Genomic DNA, 16,603 nt, shown 5'->3' with positions numbered 1-16,603 from the left:
CAAGTACTTAGGCTGCAAGTAATTTAGGGCTTCATAAATCACCACTAACACCTTGATTTCAGACAGGAAGTACATTGGCTGCCAGTACAGTTCCTTCAGGAACAGCTGGCTGACCCACTTAACAACCTGGCAACTGCATTCCATAGTAGCTGAAGCTTCCGTCTTCAAGAGAAACACCGCACCAAGTGCATTGCAATAATCCAAGCAGGTGGTTGTCAGAGCATGGATTTCTGTGACAAGTCTATCTCTGTCAAGGAATAGCCATTGCTGGTGAGCCAACAGAAACTAGCCAGATGGATGAAAGCTAGTAATTTACTAGCAGCTGAGAAGTGTCAGTTGAGTACCTTAGGGATGGTATATAATGTTGGTCACACACACACAAAAAAAATTAATGGGAACCAAAAGACAAGTCTTTCTAATTTTCTACCACCAGTGGTGGTAATATTCTTTCAGAGTTGTCCTTACAAATTCATTCTAAGATCCTAACTACATGTTACATTTTTTTTACAAAAATGTTTTTTGTCAAATATTTTTTGTGATACAAAACAAACAAATGTACAGGCATACCTCAAAGATATTGTGGGTTCAGTTCCAGAGCACAACAATAAAGCAAGTATCACAATAAAGCAATATAGAGGACTTCATACATTTCTTTTTCTACTGCCCCATTTATGAGCCAATAAGATCTAAGCTCCTCCTCTTGATCCCGTCCACCATTACATCTAAGGTAGACTGTTTGAAAACGCTTCTTGTGGACGCAAATCCCCAAATTTCACGTGGGGTGGCAATCTTCATAGTGCAGGCTCTGAAACTCAGGGCTACCCTGACAGGGTAGTGTGTCCTAGACCTGGACCTGTTTTAATTCTCTCTTTTATATCTTTTTAACTCAATGTGTCGAGCCTATTTTGGGCTATTTTATGCTTGACATATATCCGCATATTAGATTTTTGGCGCTGGCACCTAAACCTTTGCATCATTGTCTTAGGGTAATCTAAATGCTATTACGCCAGCAATATCGCCTTGAATTATGTTTTGTTGCTTGTCTCTGGCATTTTTGTATTGTTTTATTTTGCTATGACTGTATGCTAACACAATAAAGATTTGATTTGATTTGAATAAAGCAAGTCACACTTCTTCTTCTTTTTTATTTCCCAGTGATGTTGAAGTTATGTTTACACTATATTGTCATCTATTAACTGCAGGGGCAAGAGGGGTAAAACTTAGCTCCAGCCCTAGACAGTTCCCACTCTCAAGGCCAGATGAGGGGCAGTGGCTGGTGGAGGGGCTTCCTTCCCCTGCAAGCAGCCAGGCTGCCTACAGCTGCACCCATATCCTCATAAGGAGCAATATCTGTGAAACGCAATAAAAGGAGGTGTGCCTGTATTTTAACCTTATTAATGGATAAGGGGGTAATTCTGAGCAAAGAAACTGAGTAGGGATGGCATGCTTAACTATTACCCCATCTATCACTTCTTTACTCTAAGTTGCCTTCCCTGCCCTCTGAATGGAGTCCCAAAAGCATTTGCCATTCCAAACGTACATTTGGAATTCTGCAAGAGAGAAAACAACAGTGGGGGACAGAAAAAGCAACTGGAGGGGGAAAGAGTTAAGCACCTTCTTCTCCACTCCCCTTATCTTGCCTTATTTTAATCCTTTCTTAAAATACACCCCCAAAAGAACAAATTGTGTCTTAGATTGACACTAAATTATGAATTAATACAGACTTAAGCTTGTCAGTGGATGTGTGTTCATTCACAATAAGTCATTCATTCACCGAACAGCAGTTCTCCCTTGGCTATGACAGCTACAAAGGACATTAAAGGAGGACATTAAAACAGAGTGGTAATATCTGAAGTAAAGCTTTGAAGTCTACAAATCTTTGAGCAGCATTTGCCTTGGAATCAATAGAACAAAAATGCACAGAAATGGATAAAAAAATTCTTAGGTGCCTTATTAAGTGGTTGCAGTTAATGACAGAAGAATGAGCTCAGTCATCTATCAGCTATGAAAAATAATGAATCGAGAGATGAATTAATAAATTTAAAAATTAAGCCCGCTATATAATTTCCCATTTCAGCAAAACAAAAAAAGTCCCACATTATCTAAGCAACACCATAAACAAGTATTGCAAATTTCAATTTGAAACAGAGTTGTACAAAGTAAATGCAAAATTGTTTAAAATTAATCATAATAACCCCCCCCCCCAAGACACGCTTTGGGGGAATCAGGAATCTCATTCTCTAAGACAATTTCAATGGGAAAATTTACTTTTTATGTTGCTAGTGACTCCACATGATAACACATCAGAAAAATTAAAGAAAGCAAACTTTCATTACATCTCACCTGCCCAGATATATTTGGGACCAGCTCCTTTCCATACTGCACTTCCCCATTCTCTGAAAAGACTGGTACGTTGGGGGTAAAAACCATGAGATCATTCCTGGCACCAGCCTCCCCAGCTGGAGCTGCCAGGATGTGGCTGTGGCGATTTGAATAGGACCAGGTGCCCACTTCGCTGGCACAAACCAGTGTGGCTGTGCCAGGGCCATACATCACGGGCTCCTTGGGTTGACACTGGCATCGCAGAGCCATGTATACTATAATCACAAGCAGGAACAAGCTGGACACCGAACAAATAGCGATGATCAGGTAGATATTGGAGTTGTCCGCCAAGGATCCTGAGTTCACACCCAACATGGGAAGCCGGGTATCAGTGCGAACAGCCTGAGCACTTGATATCAGTGATACACTGAATGTGACTGTGGCTGACAACACTGGTTTGCCATGATCCTTCACTACTATCACCAGATTCTGGCTGCTGCCGCCTTCTGTCTCATCCAGGGCTTGGGTTGTACTGATCTCACCACTGTATAACCCAACGCGCCAAAGACCACTTTTGGCATCATGCAATTCATAGCGCAGCCATGCATTGTAGCCTGAGTCAGCATCCAAGGCACGGATCTTTCCCACTACATGTCCAGCTTCCAGTGGGACTGTCATCAAGATGGGAGCCTCCTCTGGTTCAGACACTGCTGGTGCATTATCATTCTCATCCACCACAAAGACCTGAATAGTCACATTGCCACATAGGGAAGGCAGCCCAGCATCCTTGGCCCTCACTTGGAACTCCAGCAGCTTCAGCTCCTCGTAGTCCAAGGGTTGCAAGGCATAGACCTTCCCACTCTCCGAATGCACCGAGATGTAGCTTGTCAGTGGCCAAAGCTTGTCATCCATCCAGTAGCTAACCAGAGCATTCTCAGCCACATCTAGGTCTGAGGCAGACACCGTGAAGATGTGAGCACCCGGTGGGTTGTTCTCCTTCACAAAGACCATGTAGGAGGGCTGTGCAAATGTAGGCGCATTGTCATTCACATCACTGATGGGCACAACCAGACTGCTGCTGGTTGACAGCAATGGCTCCCCTTGATCTTGTGCCATCACCAACAGTCTGTATTCAGCTACTTTCTCCCGATCCAGAGGCTGAGCTATCACCAGTGAATAATAATTCTTGAAGTTGGACATCAGCTTGAAGGGGAGCCCAGGTGGCCACAAGGAGCAGCTTACTTGCCCATTGGCACCAACATCTCTGTCAGAAATGCTGAGCAGGGCCACCACTGTCCCTAGTGGGGAGTCCTCTGGCACCGGCACCGACAGTGATGAGACTGATATCTCAGGAGCATTGTCATTCACATCCAAGACCTCAATCAGGACTTTACAATGTCCTTTCATTGGTGGGGAGCCTTTGTCTGTTGCCTCTACCCCAATTTCACCTAACTTAATGCTTTCAAAATCAAGTTCTCCATTTAATATGATTTGTCCATTGCTTGAATCTAAACTAATCAGTGCACCTAAATTCTGTGGGTTAACACTTCGAATGGAATATATAATGTCTTTGTTAATTCCTTCATCGAGATCTGTTGCATTGAGACAGATTATTAATGTTCCTAATTTTGCATTTTCAAAAACTTTAACTTGATACACAGACTGATTAAAAACGGGTGCATTATCATTTGTATCCAGCACACTGATTAGCAACTGAGCTGTGCCAGTTTGCTCTGGTTTCCCTCCATCAGTGGCCGTAAGCAATAAATTGTATACGTGAGTTAATTCTCGATCAAGAGGTTTCTTTAACACAAGAACTAAAGACTCACCATGCTTCTCATTGTTTTGAACATCCAAGGTGAAATACTCATTGGGACTGAGTTTGTAGCTGAGATGAGCGTTTGAACCGATATCGTCATCAGAAGCTCCCTCTAGTGGGAAGGATGAACCTGGAAGTCTAGATTCAGGAACATTCAGGTTTTGCCCAGCAGCTGGGAATATAGGAGCATTGTCATTGATATCCTTGATCTCTACTTCCACATGAAAGACTCTCAAGGGTTTATCCAGGATCACCTCCAGGTGAATCATGCATACAAGGATCTTGGCGCACATCTCTTCTCGATCTATCCTGGAATTAACAAATAAAATTCCATTTTGGACATTTACCTCTAAGTAGTCCTCATGGCCTTGGGATATCATCCGGAACATCCGAGGCATAAGCTCCTCCACCTGCAGCCCCAGATCCTGGGCAATGCGGCCCACAAAGGTGCCATGCTGGGATTCTTCCAGGACAGAGTAATGGAGCTGCCCACTCCCCATCAACCAGACTCTGTGGATTAGAATCAGCTGCAGCAGCCAGCTCTTCACCAGGGGGCATTGGTTCAAAGACATTGTAACGGTAGGTTTTATCCCTGCTTTGGGGAAAAATTAATCCACTCTCCAGCGTCAGCATAAAATGGTGGGGAATAGGCAACTGTTACGCTGCAGTTATCCATGCCATCACCCTGAGCTTCTTGCAGTCTCTTGTTCTTTCTGAATTGCTGGGAGGGGCTTTGCCTGAAAAGAGTATTTTGATTTTCAGTGGGTAGCGACATCTTGTGACAATTGGTATAAATGCCACACAGGTATTTTATTTTAAATTTTCCTCAATTCTTAGATTAATTTCATTATTACCTTCTGAAATATATGTGTAGTTCATTGCTATTATTTTCTGGTGTTTTTCCTTGCAAAGTTAACTTGTGTTTTTTGGGGTATATAATTTTAATACCTATGAATAATCATAGTAGAATCAAACAATTAGGTAGATTACATGTTGGTTTCAATTACAGTGGTACCTCGGTTTACAAACACAATTGGTTCCGGAAGTCTGTACTTAACCTGAAGCGTACTTAACCTGAAGCGAACTTTCCCATTGAAAGTAATGGAAAGTGGATTAATCTGTTCCAGACGGGTCTGTGGAGTACTCAACTTGAAGCGTACTTAACCCGAGGTATGAGTGTAATTGGTTCCGGAAGTCTGTACTTAACCTGAAGCGAACTTTCCCATTGAAAGTAATGGAAAGTGGATTAATCCGTTCCAGACAGGTCCGCGGAGTACTTAAACTGAAAATACTCAAACCGAGGCGTACTTAAACCGAGGTATGACGGTATCCAAAATAGAGCTCAGTCAGAGTATTGTGGCTTCCACAGGTTATATTTTCAGCTACTTACATTAGAAGACTTTTATGCTGCTATCACAAGACATACCACACTGTTGAAAAGTTTACATTGTATAGGTCTGTGATACTGAGTCAACTGCATTCCTTCAGAAGAGATCAACTAGGCATTACTTCTGGGACCACCATGTCTAGCAGTCTTCTCTCCTTTGCCTAATCACATGAGCTGACACATGAAAAAAAAAAGGCAGAGAACATTGGAAAAACCCTGCTGGATCCAACTCAAAATTATTTTAGAACCTCAAACTAGGGACGCAGCCCAGAACTTGCAACCCAGCCTATTCCATCTTGCCAGGTATAATCACTGAGAGCCAAAAAGCTAATACAGAAATTGCTAGACAAAGGCTACGTACACGACATACATTTAAAGCATGTGACTTCCCCCCCCAAAATTCTAAAAACTGTAGTTTCCACCCCCAAGCTACAATTTCCAGTGCCCTTAACTTTCTAACCACTACACCACATTGACTGACTGGAAAATTAGTGTTCCTTCCCTTTAAAAAAATAATCATAAAAAAGAAATAGCTACAAATCCCACTATCCTATATTCAATCGGACAATAGTTTTAAGGCTATTATTGAGCCATTCTTTGCATCCTCCTGCACTTATGCACTACAGTGGTAAAAAGAATACAACAGTACTGGGGAAGTAACTAGTTAATAATTGTACCGTCCCCAAGCAGCAGGGCAAGAAGAACTACCCCTCCTTGACGTTTGCGTTATTGATAAGATGGCTGATAGCTGAGGCTCCAATACTTTGGCCACCTCATGAGAAGAGAAGACTCCCTGGAAAAGACCCTGATGTTGGGAAAGATTGAGGGCACTAGGAGAAGGGGACGACAGAGGACGAGATGGTTGGTCAGTGTTCTCGAAGCTACGAACATGAGTTTGACCAAACTGCGGGAGGCAGTGGAAGACAGGAGTGCCTGGCGTGCTATGGTCCATGGGGTCACGAAGAGTCGGACACGACTAAACGACTAAACAACAACAACACCATGCTTCATTAGAAAGTAGCAATGCCTGCTTTTACTCCCAACCCACTACTGCAGCACATACACGTGACTGCCTTGCTGCTGGCCTATTATTTATTTATTTATTACTATTTTGAAATATTTATATGCAACTTGTCCCAGAAACGTTTATACCCACCAACATTTCTCCACTGAAAATAAGGGGATCCAAAGGAAAAGCAGGACATTCCAGGATCAATTCCGGGATCGAATCAGAAACCAGGATGGCTGCTGTAAATCCTGGACTGTCCCTTGAACATAGGGACACTTGGAGGGTCTGAAATTGTTGCCTACAGATCAATAAAGAGCTCAGGAATGTCCTTTTTCTTTTGTTACAGCACAGCAGTGGGGGATTTTTTAAAAAAGTTATGTCGGGGGAGGGGGAATCCCATGTTGCTTGGCTTTAGCTAAGAAACCTCCAGAGTTCTTCAGAACATTGCAGGCACTGTTGGAGACAGACTCCCATTATAAGGCCTATCAGAGAACACAAACAAGCATTGGAAAAGCATGTGTAAAGCTGCAAGGTTTTTTTTTAAAAAAAAGCATTCAAGAATACACAGCAGTCAGTCACCTCTTAATTATTTTAAGGTAAGAAAGAGCGAGAGCTAAACACCTGAGCGCACACATGTCAATGGGATTATGGAGGAAACTGAATCCCTTTTACTTCCACCACAAACAGCCCCTGAAACTACAGTATCTGCAATTTGGCAGGTTTGATCCATTGGGGGTGCGGGGCTCCTGCACCTGAAACTTTCATCCACCTTGGCCAAAAAAAGTAAAGTTGTAGCCATTTTTAGATTTTCTATTATAGTGGATGTGGAACAGAGAGACTTGTTTTATACAGAGCAGCTCCAACCAACTCAAATTACAGATCAAATCAGAGAGAACAGAGAGCGACTCAAAAACAGATCAGAATTTTCAAGAATGCCAGAATAGATACTTGGTATCATGGAGGCCATGCAGACCCCTCTTATCTGCCACCTCAGAGGCTCAGACATCCAGCCCAGATCTCACTGATTTAACTGGCGAGGATGTGCACAGATCAAGCAAACTTCTTCCCTATGACCACCTGTATGTGCCTGACAAGCGTAAAATAATATTTGCACCAAGTGTTTTCATTGGTAGATGAATCAATTAAAGCTATAGTCCTCTGCACATTTCCTGGGGGTACGCCCCATCCAACATGGTGTAACTTTCTGTTATTGCTGTTGAACAAACATGTTTAGGATTGCACTGAACAAAATGTTAATTTAGCCGAGAAGAGCAGTTTTAGTGTGAGATAAAATTTTAACCAAGAGCAATAGGCATCCTCTTTTTATTTTATGAGGCTGTTTTAGTTTTGGTGTGATGCTGTACATAGAAAATGAAGAAGACACAACTGTAAATGGATTTGCCTTCTAACACTCTTGTCAGTCACCCTGAGTCCCTGTCAGGGAAAAAGGTGGGATATAACAACAACAACAGCAGCAGCAGCAGCAGCAGCAGCAGCAACAGCAACAGCAGCAACAACAACACCCAGTGCTAGGCGCTGTTTATTAAATTGTAAGTTGTCATATATTTGTAAGTTATTGTAAGTTACCGTATACTTTCTTCCTTATCTCAATCAGGCATTTACCTGTATACAATATTGAGCTTTTTCTTTTAAATGTGATTGTGACTGTATTTTAATTAGGTATATTCCAAAGTGATTCCTTTTTTACTTAATGTACACCAAATAAAAATTCAGATATACTTTTACGTTTACTTTATTATCAGCGGCAAGGAAGTTGGTTAAAGGTGGCTTAAGGAAACTGGAAGATTTTATTCAGCAAGGGTATATTCACAAAAATATCTAGACAGGAGTATAAACTAGAGATTATGGGCCTCTAATAGTGCAGTCCTTTACATGGCTACCCAGAACTAATCCCTATGTAGTTCGATTGGACTTATTCCCAGGTAAGTGAATTTGGCATGTAGTCTCCGGTGTTTCCTTAAATGGTCCAGTTCTGTGTGTGTTTGAAAAACCGTATTCAAAATTATTTCTGCAATCAAATGAGAAAATCCATCCTGTTTGTTCTGCTGGATCCCTTTGCGGCTTAGGCACTATTGACCATGGTATCCTTCTGGACTGCCTGGCTGTGATGAGTCTGAAAGGCATTGTTTTGCAGTAGTTCTGTTTCTTCTTATAGGGAAGGTTTCATAACATGGTGCTGGGGGACTCCTGTTTAAGGCTTTGGCCAATGGCCTATAGTGTGTCTGTCAAAATTCCACATTGTTTCCTCACATTTCATGAAACTGCTGGGTCAGGTGTCCAGGAGTTTGGGGGTTCATTATCACCAATATGCTGATGACACCCAACTCTATTTCTTTTTTCCATTTAAATCCAAGGAAACTGCCTTCCAAATTAGCGTCTGATATTAGTAATGGACTGGAAGATGGTACACAAACCATAGATAGATTCAGCCAGGCAATAGAAAGGCAATCTGGAGAAATGGGGTTCAACCTTCCTTGGATGAGGTTGTACTTTGCTTGAAGACTCAGCTTTGCAGTTTGGTTACACTCCAGGATTCAGTCCTGAATCTGAATGCTCAGATTTTGGTGGTGGACCTGGTTATCTGAAACATTATATTCTTCCATATGATCCTGCACAAATTTTAAGATCTTCAAGAGAGGGCTTTTTTCTGCCTCACCAACATCTGAAGCACATTGTGTAGAAACCCAAAAGATGTACCCAGTGGCTACTCCCAGGCTCCCTCTTTCAGTGACACATTCACGATTTCCTGGAGTGTACCCATCATATCTTGATGGGCAGATATTATAAGTGAGGAAGAGCAAAAATTGTCAAGTCACACTATTTTTGTTGCTGTTGTATGCATGTTCGTGTGCATTTTATCACTTTACCTTTGTGAGCCACCCCAAGAACTGTGCTATGGGTGGTCAATATAAATACAGTAAATAACTAAATTAAAACTCCAAGCAACCTTTCAGCATCCTTAGACTATAATAAATGGAACACATCTACACAATATCAGCAAGATCATAGAACAACAGCTAATTTACGAAACTCAACACCACAGCCATATCAGTACAAACATGAGCAATTTTATCCTTGAGGTGTTTAGCGAAAATATTGCCAGAGGTTGCTGAGGCGTCATAAGTTCTGCCTGAAAGCCCACATGAAGCACCTTTCTCGCCACATGAAACAGATGTGCTGGACACAGATGTGCATGGTGATGGGAAAATAATTGCTTTGTTACTATATCTGCCACAGAGTACAGTAAGTTCTAAGATGAGCTCCAGAAAAATGAGGGACCTAAATGGACTTGAGGTGGTGGGAGATGGCACAAACTGACCAGGGATTCGACAGAACCACCTGCCATGTCATGAGGAAAGTCTCCAAAAATGAAACAGAAACCATTCAGAGCCTCCTCTTTCTGAAGGTGGACCATCTAAACTGGTCCTTCATTCCTGTGTAGGTTTGAGGGATGGTTTGAGGTTTCGTTAGGATGCGTTGATAATGCTTGATACTTGGCCACAACTCATATGCTACACTGTTCCTTATTTTAATTCAAAAGCCAAATAACCAATATTAAACATAGTCATGCGCTGATTGTCCAAATACTCTGAACAGAAAGAGAAGCCTGTTTCAGGGGTATTCTTGCTTCCAACACCAGCAAAAACACTGGCTGTTTTTACATCCAAAAGATCACCTTCACAGGTATAACTGCTATCAGGCCAATGGCATTTGCCTATAAAATAAGAATAACACTACCTCCACCCCTGCAACATTCTCATTAAAGTCTACCAAAAATCATAAGTGTGAATCAAAGAAATACTTTTAATTATTGAAAAGTCAAATACCAAACCGTGTCACACAAGCCAAAACATAATAGGTATTTCATAGTAGTAGTTTCATTGATCATAGGATCAATTCTCATAACTCACCTGCTCAGATGAATTTGGAACTGGTTCCTTCACAATTCCCACTTGCCCATTTCCCACACAGGCTGGAATGCTGGGGCTGAAGACCATGAGGTCACTCTTGGCACCAGCCTCCCCACCCATGCCCGCCAGAAGATAGCTGTGACGATTTGAATATGACCAGCTGCCCACTTCGCTGGCGCGGACTAGCGTGGCTGTCCCAGGACCGTACACCATGGCCTCCTTGGCCTGGCAACGGCATCGCAGCGCCATGTATACTATGATCGCCAGCAGGAACAAGCTGGACACCGAGCAGATAGCAATGATCAAGTAGACATTGGCATTTTCCATCAGTGACTTTGGACTCCCTCCCTTCCTTGAAAGGTGAGCATCGCCATGGACAGCCTGGGAATTCATCACCATGGACACACTCAAAGTAGCTGTGGATGTCAAAGCTGGCTTGCCATGGTCCTTTACTAGTACAAGAAGTCTTTGGCTGTAGCTGCCCTCTGTGTCATCCAGGGAATGTGTGGTGCTGATCTCCCCACTGTATAATCCCACACGCCAAGGGCTGCTGATTGCCTCGTGCATCTCATAGCGCAGCCATGCATTGTAGCCAGAGTCAGCATCCATGGCATGGATCTTGCCCACCACCTGTCCAGCAGCCACAGGAACAGTCAAGGAAATGGGAACCACTTCTGTCCCATACACTACAGGCGTGTTATCATTCTCGTCCACCACAAAGACTTGCACCGTCACATTGCCACACAAGGAGGGCAGCCCAGCATCCTTGGCCCTCACTTGGAACTCCAGCAGCTTCACCTCCTCGTAGTCCAAGGGCTGAAGAGCATAGAGCTTCCCACTTTCTGAGTGCACCGAGATGTAGCTCGACAGGGGCCAGAGCTTCTCGTCCAGCCAGTAGCTGATCAGGCTGTTCTCAGCCACGTCGGGGTCTGAGGCAGACACCGTGAAGATGTGAGCGCCCGGTGGGTTGTTCTCCTTCACAAAGACCGTGTAGGAAGGCTGAGCAAAAGCAGGTGCATTGTCATTCACATCACTGATTGGCACCACCAAGGTGCTGGCGGCTGACAGTGATGGAGTCCCTTGGTCCTGGGCAGTCACTACCAGCCTATACTCAACCTCTTGTTCCCTATCCAGGGGCTGAGCTAGCAACAGTGAATAATAATTCTTGAAGGTGGAAAGTAGCTTGAAGGGGGTTCCAAGTGGCCATAAGGAAGTGCTCACCTGTCCATTGGCATCAATATCCCTGTCTGATATGCTTATCAGGGCCACCACCATCCCCAGAGGGGAGTCTTCTGGAACAGGTACCAGCAGGGACGTCACTGAAATTTCAGGTGCATTATCATTCACATCTAGAACCTCAATCAAAACTTTGCAATGCCCTGATAATGGGGGATTCCCCATGTCTTTAGCCTCAACTTGTATTTCATAAAAATTCTTGTCTTCAAAATCCAGATTTCCTTTCACGTGAATCTCACCAGTCTTTTGATCAAGTACGAACTTTTCTTTTCCATTTGCAGGAGAAAAAGTGCTTGATGTATATGTGATCTCCTTATTTGTTCCCTCATCTAAATCGGTAGCATTTAGCTTAATTACTAATAGCCCATTCTCTGAGTTTTCTAATAAATGGACTTTGTAAACTGACTGGTTAAAAACAGGAGGATTGTCATTTGCGTCTAGCACTTTGATTATCAGCTGGACTGTGCCGGTGAGCTGGGCCTGGCCTCCATCAACTGCTGTGAGTAAAAGATGGTGAGCTGCACATTCTTCTCTATCAAGAGGTTTGTTTAAAACAAGAAATAAAGATGCACCATGTTCATGATTTTCTATTGTCTCTAGACTGAAATGTGGATTTGTGCTAAGTCTGTAGCTGAGTACTGAGTTTGCACTGATGTCTGCATCAGAGGCTCCCTCTAGAGGAAAACGTGAATCACGAGAGGTATACTCTGCAATAGTAAATTGCTTTTCTGTTACAGGGAAAATGGGGGCATTGTCATTTATGTCGGTGATCTCCACTTCCACATGGAAAACCTTCAGAGGTTTATCTACAAGGGCCTCCAGGTGAATAACACACACAGCACTCCTGTCACACAACTCCTCCCTGTCAATCCGGGAATTCACAAATAAAATCCCATTCTGCACATTTACCTCAAAATAGTCCTCCTGTCCTTTGGACACCATTCGGAACAGCCGAGGCACCAGCTCCTCCACCTCCAGCCCCAGGTCCTGGGCAATGCGGCCCACAAAGGTGCCATGCTGGGATTCCTCTGGCACAGAATAATGGAGCTGGCCGCTCCCCATTTCCCAGGCTGTGTGGAGCAAAACCAGCTGCAGTAGACATCTCCTTACAGAATTTGTCTTCCATGCAAGCATGACAAACTCAGCTGCAAATCCCAGCAATGTCTTTCTTCCCTTTTTTTTCGAGGAAGTGATGAGCAGAGTCCCAGACGTTTCCTCCAAACCAATGGCTAAGAGATCAGTTGACTCTGGTATGGCAGCTAATGTTTGAAGTCTCTGCTGTGAATTTGACAGACAGGATATTCAGCACATTTGAGGGAGGAGCTCTGAATTTTCAGTCTTCCTAAAAAAACTCCTTAGACAACAGTGACACCTTGTGACTGAGTTTTGAACTGGAGAAGCAGACTATTTATTACCTTTTATGTTTTCAAGTAAATGTTTTTTTAATAATCCTGTGCCAATACATACCATTTGATACAGTTTTACTTCCAAGTAAATTCCTTAGCCTCCATTTGTCTTTCTATTCAAGTTTCATTTATTTTATTATATTCCATTAACTCAGCTCCTTTTTGGAATCTTTTTCCTCTTTGTGTCAGTTATGCACCATCACGGTCTTCCATTCTTCATCTGCACACTCTTAGGTGTCATATGTACTTCCAGAAGGAAAAAACTTCCATCTTCTTCAGAAGATTCACATGGCATCCCCTGGTAAAACTGCTGTGAACTGTCATGTCCTTCTTACTTTCCTTTTCTGGTAGAATTTGGGGGGGGGTGGGCGGGTGGGTTGAAATGTTATCAGCTTCCCTTTTTCCAACTCCATTGTTAGGGGTGTCCCTCACATGAACACATGCCCCCACACAAACACACTAGGCATATGAAACTGCTTTATACTGAATCAGACCATTGGCCATCCAGTCTATCATGGCCTGCTCTGATTGGCAGCATGTCTTCAGGGTCTGCAGAATAATTCATTCTCATCCACTTCTGTCTGGAATTGAGTGGGATTTTGTGCACACATCCGTATAAAGCATGAGCCTCCCAAGGATATTTGCTAGCTTCTACATTTCTTCCTTCCTCTGCTTTGCATGCAATTTGTTGTTCATTTTGTTGTCAACAAGTGAAAATGGGTTGTGAATAAAAGCTGCCCCCACCTGCCCCAGGAATACTGGTTCTTCGTAGAGTGGCTGCTTCTTTCCTTCCCTGTGGTGTCCTTGCCTCTTTCCGTGTTTGCCATTGCTTAGAGGGAAGTCTAATGTTTTTATTGAAATTCAAAGGATTTTCTGGGACCAAGAAATACTGTTGCAATGGATTTCAGATAATGTAACACCAAAGGGTATAACTGGAGTCTCCTTCTTTGGAGGTCTTTAAGCGGAGGCTTGACAGCCATCTGTCAGGAATGCTTTGATGGTGTTTCCTGCTTGGCAGGGGGTTGGACTGGATGGCCCTTGTGGTCTCTTCCAACTCTATGATTCTATGATACAGCATGGGATTATAAAGTAATACCAGTAAATTGAGATGGGATAGAATACTGTCTCCTTTTTAGCCAAGAGGAAGACATCAAGATGCCCAGTGACAGACTGCTGGATTAGATCTCCGAATAGTTAATTCCTGAGAAGTTTTGAACATGGCAATTCTGATCCATTTGAGACTTCTGTTGCAAGTACTTTCAATATCTCTGAGGCTTATCAGTCCATGAATACAAGTTTCACATGGACATTCATTTTATATTCTCTGATCAGGGTAATGGAAACAACATCTGGAATGTGTGGGACTACAGAAAAACTTTTGATAATCTTTAGCAGGAAGGGAGAGGGCAGTCCTTTTCTGTTAGCCCTTAAAGCTGCCTGTTTAGCGCAAAGACAAAGGTTCGGGCTGCTTAGGTTGGAATGGTTCCAGACATTCTATACCTTTCCATAATCTGAAAATGAGGTGGGGGGGGGAGCTTCTAGATAAGAACAGATCAGACCAAAGGCCCACCTAGTTCAGCATCTAGTTCTCATGGTGACGAACCAGATACCTAGGGGAAACATATAATCAGGATATGAACACAACAGTGGTCTTCTATTTGTGTTTCCCAGCAAATGACATCCAAATGGCCTTTGATACCAGAGCACCTGATAGCCCCATCCTCCATGAATTTGCTGAATCAGCTCTTCAAGCTGTCCAAGTTGATGCCCATTAGCACATTGTGTGGTGGTGAATCCCAGAGTTGAACTAGGCACTGTGTGCTTCCTTTTGTTTATCCCGAATTTCCAATTATTCGGCTTCATTAGATGACTCCCAGGCTCTAGTATTATGAGAAAGGGAGAAAAGGGTCTCTTTCTCCACACCATGCGTGATTTTGTACACTCCAGTTATGCCTGTTCAGACAGAGGAATTAATATGGTTTGGGGGAATTTCTCCTCCATATACGTACTTTGCATGTTTTAAAAAACCGTAAATACCCTAACAAAACACTTCAAAGAATGGTCTGTCATGCATATTTTAAGATGACACCAAATGCAAAATGTGAAAGAGATGAATTTGAAGGTGGTGTCTCATCATAGCCTGTCTCTTATTACTCATGAAATTCTAATTCTGCCTATGACAAGAAAAGAAACTCACCTTTATTCTCACCTCCCAGACCCTTCCCTGCATTCATAAAATGAGTTCAAAGTGTTTAAGAAAAAAATTTGCTTTCCCAACCACCACCTCTGTACTAGGGCCTGGGTTGTCTTTACAGGTGATTTTTTAAAATCCAGCCTAATTTGCAATGTACAGGAGATGAAAAAGCACGCGCACACCCCCCCAAAAATCTCCATTTAAATAAATAAAAAGTAGTCTATGTCATAAATGCCTCAGAAATTTCTGTGCCAAATGATACTCAAATTTAGGGTTCCATTTCATACATCCCCCCTAGTTAAAACCACTTGTTCTGGATTAAACTAGAAAAAAATGCTGTACTTATAGAGTTAATTCTAAAGAATACAAAAAGAGAGGCTGGTGATCACTTCAGTAGGGGCCACATTAAATGAAGCTGCTTCTGAAAGGGAAGTGTTAAGTGGCCATCTGTTTCATGAATATAATCATGTTACAATTGATGGATGTAGGACTTCATCTCAAGGCCTCCAACTGGGTTCAAGGCTGACATGAGAGTCATGGTAGGCATTGTCTCATATATGATTTATTTTTTAAAAGAACACTAAGGTGCTTTGTTCATGTATCTGCTAGCATATTAACTTGCTGGCTGTACCTTTAACTTTTATCTTTCTCTTTAGAAATCACAGAATGAATTCTGATCAATTACAGCTTTTCTTTTTATTCCCTGTTATTGACATAGAGCCTTCTCGAAAATGTCATTTCTTGTTTCAGCCCCTAAATTTTCCTTGGGACCATCTTCATCCATAGATATCCCAATTCCCCAATCAATTCTATACCTTTAGTCATATTTAAGCTTCCAATATGGAGTTTTCCTTGCAAAAGGTTCAACAGAAATACTCGCCTTCCTCTCATGTCAACCATGTGTTGACCAGATGATCTTGGAAAACCCACTGCCACCTAGCCCAGAACACTGCACTCTGAACAAGCCAAGTGGGCCTTTTGGGTTGCACACAATGTAAACGGTTTTAATGCTTCTTTCAATGTATTGCTTTTTATTGATGTATTGTAATATATTTTTGTCGTATTGTGATTTTAAATTGCTGTAAGCTACTCTGACAGGTGCTTGGGTGGTAGAAGGACAATACAGTGTTTTTTTATACAGGTAGGTAGCCGTGTTGGTCTGAGTCGAAGAAAAATAAAAAAATTCCTTCAGTAGCACCTTAAAGACCAACTAAGTTTATATTTTGGTATGAGCTTTCGTGTGCATGCACACTTCTTCAGATACACACGAAAGCTCATACCAAAATATAAACTTAGTT

General features: G+C 42.5%; 1 protein-coding gene across 6 annotated transcripts in view; it reads right to left on the bottom strand.

Moving 5' to 3' along the window:
- LOC118079391 (protocadherin alpha-5) overlaps window positions 1-16,603 on the bottom strand; it is a 182,316-nt gene that overhangs the window by 96,302 nt on the left and 69,411 nt on the right. The window contains exon 1 of one of the 6 annotated variants that reach the window (XM_088675021.1): window positions 2,344-4,854. The exons of the other annotated variants lie outside the window; for them this stretch is intronic. Within the exon in view, the coding sequence (XP_088531147.1) occupies window positions 2,344-4,713 (2,370 nt within the window). The 5' untranslated portion in view covers window positions 4,714-4,854. Of the gene's footprint in view, window positions 1-2,343; window positions 4,855-16,603 lie in introns of those variants that run through there. 6 annotated transcript variants of the gene reach the window in all.

This window comes from Zootoca vivipara, chromosome 8, assembly GCF_965207765.1.
Source record: "Zootoca vivipara chromosome 8, rZooViv2.hap1.1, whole genome shotgun sequence".
Lineage (NCBI taxonomy): Eukaryota > Metazoa > Chordata > Lepidosauria > Squamata > Lacertidae > Zootoca > Zootoca vivipara.
The sequence above is the reverse complement of the archived record's forward strand: the minus strand, read 5'-3'. Positions and strand labels throughout refer to the sequence as shown.